The sequence below is a fragment of the Rhinopithecus bieti genome, unplaced genomic scaffold (genome assembly GCF_001698545.2).
Source record: "Rhinopithecus bieti isolate Rb0 unplaced genomic scaffold, ASM169854v2 scaffold_758, whole genome shotgun sequence".
Taxonomy (NCBI): domain Eukaryota; kingdom Metazoa; phylum Chordata; class Mammalia; order Primates; family Cercopithecidae; genus Rhinopithecus; species Rhinopithecus bieti.
In genome coordinates this window covers 134,165-147,948 of record NW_016803215.1, presented here as the reverse complement: position 1 = coordinate 147,948, position 13,784 = coordinate 134,165, and the positions used below count along the sequence as shown (strand labels likewise).

General features: G+C 46.6%; 1 protein-coding gene across 1 annotated transcript in view; it reads left to right on the top strand.

Annotated features, from left to right (window-relative positions):
- The window catches only part of FHAD1 (forkhead associated phosphopeptide binding domain 1), a 158,393-nt gene that overhangs the window by 76,145 nt on the left and 68,464 nt on the right, over nt 1-13,784 (top strand). Inside the window, 5 exon segments of the mRNA XM_017869555.1 lie at nt 1,607-1,696; nt 3,114-3,218; nt 9,523-9,630; nt 12,138-12,221; nt 13,352-13,504. Coding sequence (XP_017725044.1) covers nt 1,607-1,696; nt 3,114-3,218; nt 9,523-9,630; nt 12,138-12,221; nt 13,352-13,504 — 540 coding nt within the window.

Sequence of the window (13,784 nt, the reverse complement as noted above, 5' to 3'; positions counted from 1 at the left end):
GGGGTGCGTGGGGTGTGTGGGTGCGTGGGTGTGGTGTTGGTGTGGTGGGTGTGTGTGGGGTGCATGGGGTATGTGGATGTGTGGGGTGTGGGCGTGGTGGGGGTGTGTGTGGGGTGTGTGGATGTGTGGCGGGGATGTAGAGGTGATGTTAGGTAGGAAGAATGTGGAGAAACAGCACCTCCGGGGCTCTTCTACCCACAAAGTGCATTTGGGTTACTTGCGTCCCCATTTCCCTTCCCCGTGGACCTTGGAACAGGTCTGCCGTCTTCTCCAGGCCGCACCTGGCACTCATCAGCATGTGGGCTCCTTGTGACCAAGGGTGTTGCTCATGTGAACATCCAAAATGATTGTCTTTATTTTTCAAATTACATGTGCTGTGTTAATTTTAGAATAAAATGTAGATAAAACTGGAAAGCAAAATTAAAAAGAGAAGAGAAATGCCACCCCAAGAAATCTGTCAGTACTTGAGTGCATATTCCTCCTATTTTGTTTCCAAAATTACCTGGAAGAAAATACCTCCGTAACAGATATATAACAACAAATTTACACTCTACACATTTTTTAAACTTTAAACAATCACTGTTTCCCCACATGGATAAGAGCTTTTCTCATGGGTCTCTAAAGCTCCATCATAATTCTCTTGTCTGTGCACAGTGGTATCAAACAGCCCCTGGGTTATCGGACATGGGTGTTTCCTTTTTTTGTTTGTTTATTTTGTTTTGTTTTGTTTTGAGATGGAGTCTCGCTCTGTCTCACTCTGCCAGGCTGGAGTGCAGTGGCGCGATCTCCGCTCACTGCAAGCTCCGCCTCCCGGGTTCACGCCATTCTCCTGCCTCAGCCTCCCGAGTAGCTGGGACTACAGGTGCCCGCCACGACGCCCGGCTAATTTTTTGTATTTTAGTAGAGATGGGGTTTCACCGTGTTCGCCAGGATGGTCTCGATCTCCTGACCTCGTGATCCGCCCGTCTCGGCCTCCCAAAGTGCTGGGATTACAGGCTTGAGCCACCGCGCCCGGCCGGGTATTTCCTTTTAGTTCACTATGGCTAACAATACTCTCAAAAACATCCCTGAACCCACAGACTTGCTGATTTGCCCGATCATTGTCCTTATACATTCCTAAAGCAGAATTTCTGGGTCAAAAAGGAGGCCCATTATTTATGTTCTTAATGCCTGTTGCCAAATTGCCCCCCAGAACGGCTGTTCCATTTCCACCGCTGCTCCCAGCGCAGTGGTGTCTTGGAGGTGTAAATTGCATAGGGTACTAAGCCGTCCAAGCTCGCTAGTGGCCCTCCAAGGAAATCAGTGCTTATTCCTCAGTGCAGACTCTCCAAAGCTGGATTTTCCTTCTGGTTTAGATTGCTGGCTTTTGAAGATAAGAGTAGTGGCTTTATTCCTCTGATTTCCTGAGTGGAGAACCAGGAATGGCTGCGGGATCCTGTGTGTCTGTCAGACACCATGGGATGCCTTTGGGATCTCAGTGGGTGACTGGATGGAAACAGCAGGAAATGCTCTCAGGGGCTCACACAGGGCCTTGGAGCCCCTCCTTACCCCTACAATGCTACCTGGCCAACCTCAGTCTCTTTCTCTGTCGCCCTTTTCTCCACAGTGCTCGGTGCTAAAGGAAGAGTTAAAACAGGAAGATGCTCACAGGGAGCTCAGGGAAGCTCAGGAAAAAGAGTTAAAACTCTGCAAAACTGTGAGTTGAGCTTCCTCCTTCGTAGGTACCACCAGAAAACCAGAGTTTGACCTTCAGGTTCTTGGTGGGATCCTCGGCCATCGCTAAGCACGAAGCTCTGGGGCCCTGTGCATGCTTGTTTAACATAGTCTCATCGCTCTTTGATCTGCTGCTTCTGCAAGAAAGAGATGGGTGAAGGGGCCCCAGGATTCCCTGGGCAGTTGGCTCTAGCTCCCTCAAGGGTTTCCCCTGGGGTCAGGTTAGGGTTGAGACCTGGGACAGGGACAGGAGGCTGGCCAGCTGGCCACCACATGGTCCCCTGCCCCACCCCTGACCTGTGACTCCCAAAGGAGCGTTCCACTGTCCTAAGTTTTATCCTAGCCACAGGCACCATTGTTGACACTTGCTGAAGTATTTTTATTTAAACACCACCATTTAACACCTACTTGTAAAAACAAAACAAGGCCGGGAGTGGTGGCTCAAACTTGTAATCCTAGCACTTTGGGAGGCCAAGGTGGGTGGATTGCCTGAGCTCAGAGGTTCTAGACCAGCCTGGGGAACACGGTGAAACCCCGTCTCTACTAAAATACAAAAAAATTAGCTGGGCATGACGGCGTGCACCTGTAATCCGTGCACCTGTAATCCCAGTTGCTTGCTTGGGAGGCTGAGGCAGGAGAATTGCTGGAACCCGGGACGCAGAGACTGCAGTGAGCCAAGATCATACCACTGTACTCCAGCCTGGGCGACAGAGCAAGACTCTGTCTCTCTCTCTCTCTCACACACACACACACACACACACACACACACACACACTCTTTGCCTCATATAGAAGGTAGCACCATAAAAGTAAATACAATGAAAATAGGACCATTAAAAGTCGAAGGAGGTGTATTCCTCACACCCTCCGAATCCACCCCGCACATCACCAGGTGTGCGTTTTCCACTCATTGGGAAGCTCAGCTTCTCCAACTTGCTCTTCCCCACGCTGGCGCCATTCCTCCAGGCCAGGAACATTTTACTCTCTGCCTCAAACAAAAAAGAAACATTTCATTGTTCCGTTCTTCTAGACCTTGCCTGTCGAGTCTTCCAAACAAGCTGGTCCTTTAGGTTGAACTCAAACATATACCCCAAGAGCAGGATTTCTAGTGAGTTGATGGATGTCCTGTAGTCCTTAATCCAGGAGCTATACTGATTTCCAAAAGAAACTAATTTCCTTTATCCAGAACTTTTAACGTATCCGTTGAAAAATAAAGTCTGTTTTGCTGAGAGATGTAAAACCTTCCTCCGGGAGAAGGAATTAAACAAGCTGATACCAGACAAGGTTTCCACCTTAATGGATGGGACGCCAGGGGTGTCGAGGGCTCAGACCTCTCGGCCGAGAAGGCAGCTCCTGCCCCCATCAGGGAGGTTCACTCCTCTGTTCTTGAAACTTTTTCAGCAAATCCAAGACATGGAGAAAGAAATGAAGAAGCTTAGGGCAGAGCTGAGGAAGAGTTGTACTGAACAAAGCGTGATCTCTAGGACTCTGAGAGAAAAGAGCAAGGTACGTAGTGGACGACAGGCCCAGAGAGCAGTGTGGGCAGTAGCTCCCCACTCATCATCCCTGTTCGTCCTCTAAGCGGCCTATGCTGGTATTAACCCTTCTTACAGCTGAGAAAACTGAGGCTCACACAGGGAAAGGGACCAAGTTCACTCCATAGCGTAGTTGTGGCAAGACTTGCACCGAGGTTGGTCTGCCTCCAAGGCCCCTGTGAGTAGCCCCACTACTCCTCACTGCCTTCTGAAACTGTTTCTTGCTTTCTGGTGATGAGACCCACCTCCAGCCTCCCAATCCCGGTTTAGCGTTTAGTGGTGCTTAATTATTTTAATGTTCCTTCCCATCCTGGGGAAATTGTATTGCATACTCCCTACGTGTGCGATCCATCACAGTGGCCACTAACTGTGCATGGCTATTTAAATTTAAATTAAAGCCGGCATGGTAGCTTACACCTGTAATCCCGGCACTTTGGGAGACCAAGGCAGATGGATTGCCTGAAAATATCCTGAAGAGTCCTGAGCAGTGTGGACAGAATGTATTTCTTTCCATTTGAATCATCTACTTTATTTGATTAGAAGATGGTTGTCGGCCGGGCGCGGTGGCTCAAGCCTGTAATCCCAGCACTTTGGGAGGCCGAGACGGGCGGATCATGAGGTCAGGAGATCGAGACCATCCTGGCTAACACGGTGAAACCCCGTCTCTACTAAAAAATACAAAAAACTAGCCGGGCGAGGTGGCGGGCGCCTGTAGTCCCAGCTACTCGGGAGGCTGAGGCAGGAGAATGGCGTGAACCCGGGAGGCGGAGCTTGCAGTGAGCTGAGATCCGGCCACTGCACTCCAGCCTGGGCGACAGAGCGAGACTCCGTCTCAAAAAAAAAAAAAAAAAAAAAAAAAGAAGATGGTTGTCGTTGATAATTTGTTTTAAATAAATAAAGACAGAGATTCACTATATTTATTGCCCAGGCTGGTCTTGAACACTGGGCCTCAAGCAGTCCTCCTGCCTCGGCCTCCCAAAGTGCTGAGATTACAGCCCTGAGATACCATGCCCAACCACAACTGAGAATATTTTAAGAACAAATCTAAAAGGCAGAGGAATTCTATGTGAAGGGAGGTTCACAGGGATGATCTGAGAAATAAAAGCAAATAATCTAGTTTTTCTCCAGTTTTATTTAATATGAATGTGAGTATAGTCACCAGAGGTCAAATCATTAAAACCGCACAAACTGAAATGTATACTACACTAGAATCACATCTTATGGATAGTATTGAAGCCTGCAAAAGTTAGCCAGACATAACTAGAGTTGGCAGAAATAATTAACACAAAATTAAAATCAACAGTTAAAACTACACAAAGTAAAATTTATTTATTGATTAAAACTTAAGAGAAAAATCAAATATTCTTGTCCAGGTGTGGTTGCTCACGCCTATAATCCCAGCACTTTGGAGGCCGAGGCAGGAGGGTTGCTTCAGGCCAGGAGTTCAGGACCAGCCTGGCCGACGTAGTGAGACCCTGTCTCTACAAAAAATTTAAATAATCACTTAAAAAAAATCAAATATTCTTGAAAAAGTTAGATTTGTAAAATATAATCTGGGGAAACTGGACATGGTAGAAATGAGAACTACAAAATAAAACCCACAATAACAGACCTGTGATTGGTAAATATTTGATAGGGTCCAGAAAAACTTATAGATGAATCAAATCATAATTGTATAATTTACCTACAAAAGAACTGATCCAGATAAAAATAATTTCAGGAGACTAAAGTGAAAATGGAAACATTTAGAAATCTGTTAAACTATTGGTTTAATGAACTTTGCTCTAGAAAATACCCTCTCAATGAAAATGAATTTGCTATGGTATATTTTTCTTTTAAATAGTTGTAGTCATGAACATGGAGTCAAAATGCTCTCTGGGCTATCAGTTTTTCTCTAAGCAAGGCTTTGGCTGCATTCCACAAGTCTTAGTACATAGTATTTTCATTATTATTCAGATCAAAATGTTTTCCAAATCCCCACTGTGATTTCTTCTTTCACCCACTGGTTACTATGAAGCTTATTTCCTAATTTCTAAATATATGAGGGTTTTCTGCTTACCTTCTTCTGTTACTGATTTTTAGCTTAATTATACTGTGGTCGGAGAACATCTTCTGTGTAACTTCAGTCTTCTGATATTAATTGAGACTTGTTTTATGACCTGCATGTGGCCAACTGCAGTTCCACATGTACACTTGAAAAGAATATGCATCCTGCAGTCATTGGGTTTATTATTCTATATATGGACATTAAATGAAGCTTGCTAATAATGCTCAAAATTTAAATGTTCTTGTTGATTTTTTTTGTCTGTGTGTTTTGTCAGCCACGGAGAGAGGCACGTTGTTTAAAGATCCTATCGTGATCGTGGATTTGTCTTTCTTTTTTTAATACTGTCAATCTTTGCTTTATATATTTTGAGGCTGTGTTAGTAGATGCATATATATTTACCATTTCATTACTTCCTATCGAATCAAATCTTTGGCCATCACAAGATGTTCCTCTTCATTGCTAGAGATGTTTTTCCCTTAAAGTCTTTGTCATTCAAGTAGCTCCATCGGCTAACCTAGCTTTCTTTTGATTCGAGTTTTCAGAGACTATCTTTTTCACACTTTTTATGTCAGTCTTTATTTTACAATGTTATCTCATGTGAATGGCACATAAGTTTTATACAGTTTCGCCATCTTTGTCTTTCAGTCCAAATATATTTCATGTAATTGCTGGTATATTGGGATTTAAATTTATCTTCTTGCTCAGGGCCAGGTGTACTACCCATGGTATGTTCCTTTTTTCCCCATTCTTCCCTCCTTTTGAGTTGATAGTTTTTTATCATTCCCTTTTTCCCTGTATTAGCTTGGAAATTTTCTCTCTTTTACTCTTCTTTTAGTAACATAAGACAATAGCATGCATTCATGACTTACCGAAATCTAATATTTAGTGAGTTTTTAACTCTTTTACTTAGTGATTATTCTAAATTTTACAATATGCATTTTCAACTTACCAAAATTCAATATTCATCAATAATTATATCCTTCTTCTTGTTAACACAATGACTTAGACATTGACACTTTAACTTCACTTACCCCATCCAGACTTATATGCCATTGTTTTCATTTTCTAAACTTCTCTCTATATTTGAAACTCCAAAAGACATTATTAGTATTTTTCTATAGTCAACATCCATATCTACACATTACTATTATGTGTTTTCTACATTTCTGATCATCCTTCTAGATCATTTTTCTTCAGCCTGAAGAACATCCTTGAGTGTTTTCCTTCAGCATGGCTCTGCTGGTGGCATATTCTCTCAGGAGTGTGTGTGCATGTGTGTGTGTGTGCATGTATGTGTGTGTATGCGTGTGCATGTGTCTGAAAATTTCTATGTTTATCCTTCATTCATGAAACATATTTTGACTAGGTATTGAATTCTGCACTGGCAATTGTTTTCTTTCAGCATGTTATAGATGACAGTAAGTCTATCATTCCATTGTCTTTTGGCGTCAATGATTTCTATTTAGAAGTAAGCTATAACCTAGCTGGTGCGGTGGTTCACACCTGTAATCCCAGCACTTTGGGAGGCCGAGGCCAGCAGATCATGAGGTCAGGAGTTCAAGACCATCCTGGCCAACATGGTGAAACCCATCTCTACTAAAAATACAAAAATTAGCCAGGCATGGTGGTGCATGCCTGTAATCCCAGCTACTCGTGAGTCTGAGGCAGGAGAATCACTTGAACCCGGGAGGCAGAGGTTGTAGTGAGCCGAGATCATGCCACTGCACTCCCACCTGGGCAATAGAGTGAGACTCCGTCTCTAAAAAACAACAGGAAAAAAAAAAAAAGAGAGAAGTAAGCTATAACCTAACTATTGCATCATTATATAGTCTTTTTATATTCTGGATTTTTTAAATGTTTCTTTTCCTTTGACTTATAGCAGTTTTATTAGGATGTATCTAGGTGTGAATTCATTTTTATTTATCTTATTGGGGTGCATGTGGGCTTGAATCTTTGGCTTGCTGTTTTCCATTAGTTTTGGAGCTTGGGCTATATACTACCTAGGCAGTGAGGAGCTACTGAGGCTGTTGAACAGGGATCTAATATAATTAAATTTGTGATTAATAATAATGGTGAAAATGATAGCCACATGGACTTGGCATCATGCCGAACATTTCATCTCTTTTCGTCCTCACAACAACTCTGACCTAGATATTATTTTGCCCATTTTATTTTATTTTTTTAAATATATTGGAGCTTTTCCAGATTCCTGTTTTACAGATGAGGAAGTCAAAGCACAGAGTCAAGTCACTACCCAAAGGCACACAGTCAGTAAGTGGCAAAGCCAAGACTGGGGGAAGCCAGACCTGTCTGACTCCAGTTACTGTGGCACATACCACTAGCCACGTGTGGCCATTTAGGTGAAATTAAATATAACGTAAAATTCAGTTCCTCAGTCACATGAGCCCCACTTCAAGTGCTCAGTAGCCAGATGTGGCCAGTGGCCACCCTATTTGACAGCACAGAGTTAGAACATTTCATCATTGCAGAAAGTTCTGCCAGACGGTGCTGCCCCACCACTTGGCAACCTTCTCACAGGACCATGAAGGATGTTCTGGAAGGAAATAAATTAGAGGCAAGACGGCCAGGTGTCACGGCCAAAGGTGCTCAGGGCCTAGCCTGAGACCATGTGTATTAGTCCATTTTCACACTGCTGATAAAGACACACCCGAAACTGGGAAGAAAAAGAGGTTTAATTGGATTTACAGTTCCACATGGCTGGGGAGGCCTCCGAATCATGGCAGAAAGGCACTTCTTACATGGCAGTGGCAAGGGAAAAATGAGGAAGAAACAAAAGTGGAAACCCCTGATAAACTCATCAGTTTCGTGAGGCGTATTCACCATCACGAGAATAGCACAGCAAAGTCCGGCCCCCAAGATTCAGTGACCTCCCCCTGGGTCCCTCCCACAACACTTGGGAATTCTGGGAGATACAATTGAAGTTGAGATTTGGGTTGAGACACCATCAAACCATATCACCATGCACAGGGGAGAAGCTCAATAAATAAACCTCTGACAGCTGATGCCAAGGGTCTGCTGTGTGGCAGTGATATGAGGAACAGAACTGCCAGAGCTGGGGATGGGGGCAGGGAGGCCATACATTGAGAGGAGGAGCCAGAACAGAGCCCAGGACAGCCTCTGCTTTTGCAGCATTTGAAAAACGTCCTCTGAAACAGCAGTCGGGATATGTTTACACCTGAGAGGATGTAAGTGAGGAAACTGAGGCCCAGAGAACTTAGCCGGCCTTCCTGGGAAACAGCTTGCTGGGGACTGGCTGCACCTTGCCACTCAGAAGAAAACTTTACAGGTTGCTCTGGGTGTTTTACATGAAATGTATGTGACCCCTCTCTAGCCCCCTAATAAGCCACTTCTGAGGTTGTTTCAGAACAAAATCCTCTCATCTAGGAGAGTTTGTCTCATTGCCTAGGAGTGCCTGAGCCCTAGCTCAGCAGATGCCCAAAAGGTTCATGGTTTAGATATGAACCGAGCAGCTGCAGGGTTCGTAATGGCCAGCAGAGGGCAGCACCAAACACACCCAAGCTCACCTCGAGTTACCCATTACCCAAGCAAGCAAGCGGGGGAAAATGGGCCTTCTTTTGCCGGCTACAATTCTTTACTAGCCATTGCTTAGCAAGTCTTCCAGGGCAGTTTCCCTTGGTAAGTGTGCTAGAAGTGGTAACAATAAACAGTTACGATAATAAACCCAGCAGTAACATTTACCAAGTACCCACGATGGGCGGTGGTTCCTTATGGTGTTAGGATGACGCTGAATGGTGGCTACTGTCATCCACTCGTTCTAGGTTACAACATCTAACACACTTATAGAGCCCTTACGAGTCGCTGTCGCTATTCCAAGCTTTTTAAAATCTCCACAATAACTGCGAAGACGGAACTAGTATCACCCCATTTGACAGATAAGGACACTGAATCACGGAGCAGTGAAATGACTTTGCTGAGATCATACAGCTTGTTAGGGACTGAGCTGGGATTAGAGCCTGGGGTAGGACAAATATTGAGCCCAGGGTGCAGAGCCCGGCCCTTTCCCCCAACAGACAGTGCCCCCCGAGCCTGCCTCCACCCCATGCACGCCTGTGACCCCTGCCATGTGGGCTGCAGCTGTGCCTACCCCTCTGGGACCCCCCACAGCCATTAGACGTCCTAGAGGAATTTCCCCAGAGTGCATTATGATCACATTAGCAGCAAGCACTCGCTTTCATCGTCATTTCAGGTTGAAGAGAAGCTTCAGGAGGATTCCAGAAGGAAATTGCTTCAGCTGCAAGAAATGGGGAACAGAGAGAGCCTCATTAAAATCAATTTGGAGAGGGCAGTAGGTCAGGTAGGCGTGTTCCAGAGCCCCCCTCATTGGCCCACGCTCCCCAATGATTGCACCCAAGCAGCCAGTGGGGGTGAGAGAGGAGGACGCCCAAGGTAGAAGGACAGACGTGCATTAATTCTCCCATTTATCTCATGAGCAGAGGCTGTCTGCAGCTCCCCACCCCTGTGGACATCGCTAAACAGGTTTCTGCTGCTGGGAGGCCTCCCACTGGAATAGTTTACAATGACCTGAGACTCGGACCAGGCAGCCAATCCCGGCTCCATGCCTGCCCCCAGTTAACCGAGCCCCTTGCCCCCAGTGGTGTCTCTAGCATTTTCTCCCTAATGTTTTTAGTCCTGACATTTACCACAATCTTTCTTCCCCTCGGGCCCCAGCAGACATTGCAGTCAGTGTCTATAAGGAAATGCCACTTTTCTTAATAAGGTAAAACCCCAGAGTGTCCAAAGTGCATGCTGGATGGAGAAACTCCCAGCTGTGGGTGAGCCACTCCGACCTGGTCTGGAGGTGACGTTATCTCTGATGCTGTGGCCTGAAATTGCTGATGGCCCTTCCTGGCACATGTGACACAGTCATGAGGGCCAGAATGTGCAGACGAGAGTTTACCGAGGGCTAAGGGAAGGCAAACAGGAAACCAAGATGGGAGGGCATGTGACCCTCAGGAATGCGGCCCCCCAGGGGCCACCCACCCTAGATTCCTCCACAGGGGTCCCTCTCCTGGAAACCATGGCTCCAGGGGATCCACAGAATGGTTTGTGTGCACACGTGTGTGTGTGTGTGTGTGTGTGTGTGTGTGTGTGTGTGTATTTTTATTACTGGTAAGGAGGGCTCCTCATGTGTCCCACTGGGTTCTCAGGAGGGTCGGTGAACTACCAAGAAAGGTTAAAAGCCAGGATCCCTCCAAACCACCCAACTCAGTTCCCAAAGCCCTTCCATTTTCTACCATCCAAGCCTTACCAGGCAGTGTGACCAGGCCTTTGTCCCTGCACCCTAAAATTCAAATATTCACCACTGTCACCCCCAGCACCATTTCTTCTGTGGGGGTGCCAGCCCCTTATCAAGGGCAGAGAACCTCCCCGTCTGGTCCTCTCCCTGTGCACATTGGCTACCCTCAATACAAACCTGATTTGAGGGCCTGACCTGTGCTTTTTGCCCAAGGGCCAAGATTCTTGTTCCAGCTCTGGGCAGAGGTCATCTGGGAGGAGCCCTGGAGGTCCTGAGATCTAGACTCGAGAGAAAACACAAGCCCTGTCTCTTCCTCCCAGCATCTTCCCACTCCTGTATTTCCAAGGCCCTGCTCCTGTCCAACAGTCTGCCCTTCCCCAGCCAAGTGACCCCAGACCCGAGGCCATGTCTAAGATGACCTCTCCCTCCCAATGGCCCTGGGCAGCCATTCCTATGGGGAGCCCCTGATGGCAATGGGGGACCATCATTCACAGGGCTTCCTCTACACAATCAATTATTTGGGTGAGCTGGGACCCTCCCCTTGACCATGAAACCAGAGGATAGCTTTGAGAACCTCATGTCACCTGGTCTTCTCCTGGCAGGGTCACTGCAGAGATGTCCCTAAGACATTTCCCATTAGAACTTCCCCTGTTCAGTAAATACCTGTGTCTTGGGCCCCTTTGACTTTTTGGTTGACACAGTAGCCCTTTCGGTCCCTTCAAGGCTCTGCTTTGGAGCCTTTAATAACCACATTTTGCCAGGGAACTGGAAACTCACACCAGGGGCTGCCATGTTGGTAAATTCCCAGAGAAAGTCAGGTTCCTTTTTACCTCTAACTTCTGATGGAATCGGGACACCTTGGACTTGTGATTCTGCAAGCCCGGACTTAACGTAACTGCTATTTCATCAGCCTTAACCCGAAAACACTAGCACCCAGGAGGGGCTCAGTGAAAGCTGCTAGAAGTAGAGGCCCTTGGCTTTAGCTGATGTTTCTGTGTACAGGCATCCAGCAAAGGTGAGTTGGGTGTTTGAGTGTCTCCTCTACACCAGGCACTGTAGTGGGCTCCAGGGATACCGAGATGAACACAGTGGGGACAGTCTTCAGGACGCTTAGGGGCTCAGGCACGAAATGGAGAAAGAACATTCTCCTCTCCCCGAGCTTCCTTGCTGACTACACAATTTACTTGGACTGACAGCCTCAATATTTATTTCGCAGTCTGGTGCCAACTTAGCAATTATGGAACAGCGCTCCTGGCCCCAGACTTCCCATTGGATAATTGGCAACAAGAGGCTCTTCTGAGGGTTTGAGACATGTGTGTGCACTGACCACAGGCATTGTTCGGGTTAGGCAGGCGTGCCTAAAAAGTAATTAAAGCCTGCTGTTCTCCTTTCTTCTGTGGGTACCGCCACTCCCCGTGAGCAGTGAAGATTCTGATAACACGGAATGGTCATTCAGGCATGCAAACCCTGCTAAGTGGTGTTTCCCGCACCCTGCCATGGAAACGCTGCCCCCGCTTGCCGGCCCCCACTGCCCCCCTGACACTGTTGCCCCCTTTCTGCTGCAGCTGGAGCACTTCAGAAGTCAAGTCATCAAGGCCACCTATGGACGGGCAAAGCCATTCCCAGGCAAACCTGTCACCGACCAACAGGTTAGTCTGCTGTCCCTGCCACGTGGCTTCTTCACTTTCCTCTTCTTCTTCTTTGGGGATCTGGATTCCAGACCCTGGGAGCATATGTTTCTGTTTTTGTTGGTGGCATATTTTTCACACTGTTGCTACACCATAAAGATTTGTTTTGATTTTATGGGATTTCCTGGCTTTTAAAGTAAAAGCCAGTTAAAACTCCCTTGAAATGTGTCTGTGAAAATCAAATTAAACCATTTGGGCTTACTTCTGGTCTCCAGACATGCATGTTTAGCCTCCATTAGCACTGGGAGAAAGGGAGCCGCCTCCCCACAGCCAATGCGTTCTGGCGCGTTCCTTCAGAGGAGAAAAGTTGACAGTGGCAGTGAAGGCGGACGTCTGGCTGTAATGATTGCCTTGCTGTTCTTCCGCTACACTTTCTAGCCCCCTGTGTCAAAGTACAGATGGGAAAACGTGCCGTGGGCTGCTCTTAGTGGGCGTGGGAGAACCTGACCTGCTGCTTATGAGCCCATAATGTCAGGCTCAGTGTTCTGACTCCCTATACAACACAGAAGAATCTGGAACAAACTCAGGGCCACAAGACAGGCCTTTGGATCTTAAAAATAATCTTTGATCGGCCGGGCATGGTGGCTCACACCTGTAATTCCAGCACATTGGGAGGCCAAGGCGGGCGGATCACCTCAGGTCGGGAGTTTGAAACCAGCCTGACCAACATGGTAAAACCCCATCTCTATTAAAAATACAAAGTTAGCTGGGTGTGGTGGCGCATGCCTGTAATCCCAGCTACTTCAGAGGCTGAGGCAGGAGAATGGCTTGAACCTGGGAGGCAGAGGTTGCGGTGAGCCGAGATCAAACCATTGTACTCCAGCCTGGGCAACAAGAATGAAACTCCGTCACACACACAAAAAAAACAAAAAACAAACAAAAACCATCTCTGATTCCAGGATTCATTCCCTGGTGACAGGACTGACATCCCCCTTGACAGCCATCGCCGAGACATATCAGGACCTCCGTCCTTCCATGCTGAGACAGGGACTTAAGTTGCATCTCTCCCCTCTCCCATTCCCCTTCCCCCAAAGCCCCCCGTCCCTGTATGTTGCATCTTTTTTTTTTTTTTTTTTTCTTTCTCTCACCAGTTAATAGAGAAAATTGCCCAGGTCACTGAGGACAACATCAATTTTCAGCAGAAAAAGTGGACCCTACAGAAAGAAACCCAGCTGAGCAGCTCCAAGCAGGAGGAGACCACCGAGAACATCGAGAAGCTGAGGACGTCGCTGGACAGCTGCCAGGTGACCCCTCCTTACGCTTTCCACAAACGGTCTCTTTGTCTAATTTTTGTGCTGCTTATTTGGGAAATTGCCCAGCTTTTTTGGAGCAAGTTAGGCAGAAATGCTTGGTTTTCCGTCCACTTTTTCCTCTTGTTGGAGAAGAAAAAACAAAGGGCCTCAAAAAATGCCTCCCAGGAGAACTTGGCGTGTCCACAAAAGATGCCTGAGCACCTTCAAATACTGACTTTGAGCGGCCCGCATCCCCAACCAAAAGACTTTTTTTAAGTAGCCCCCATGTTAT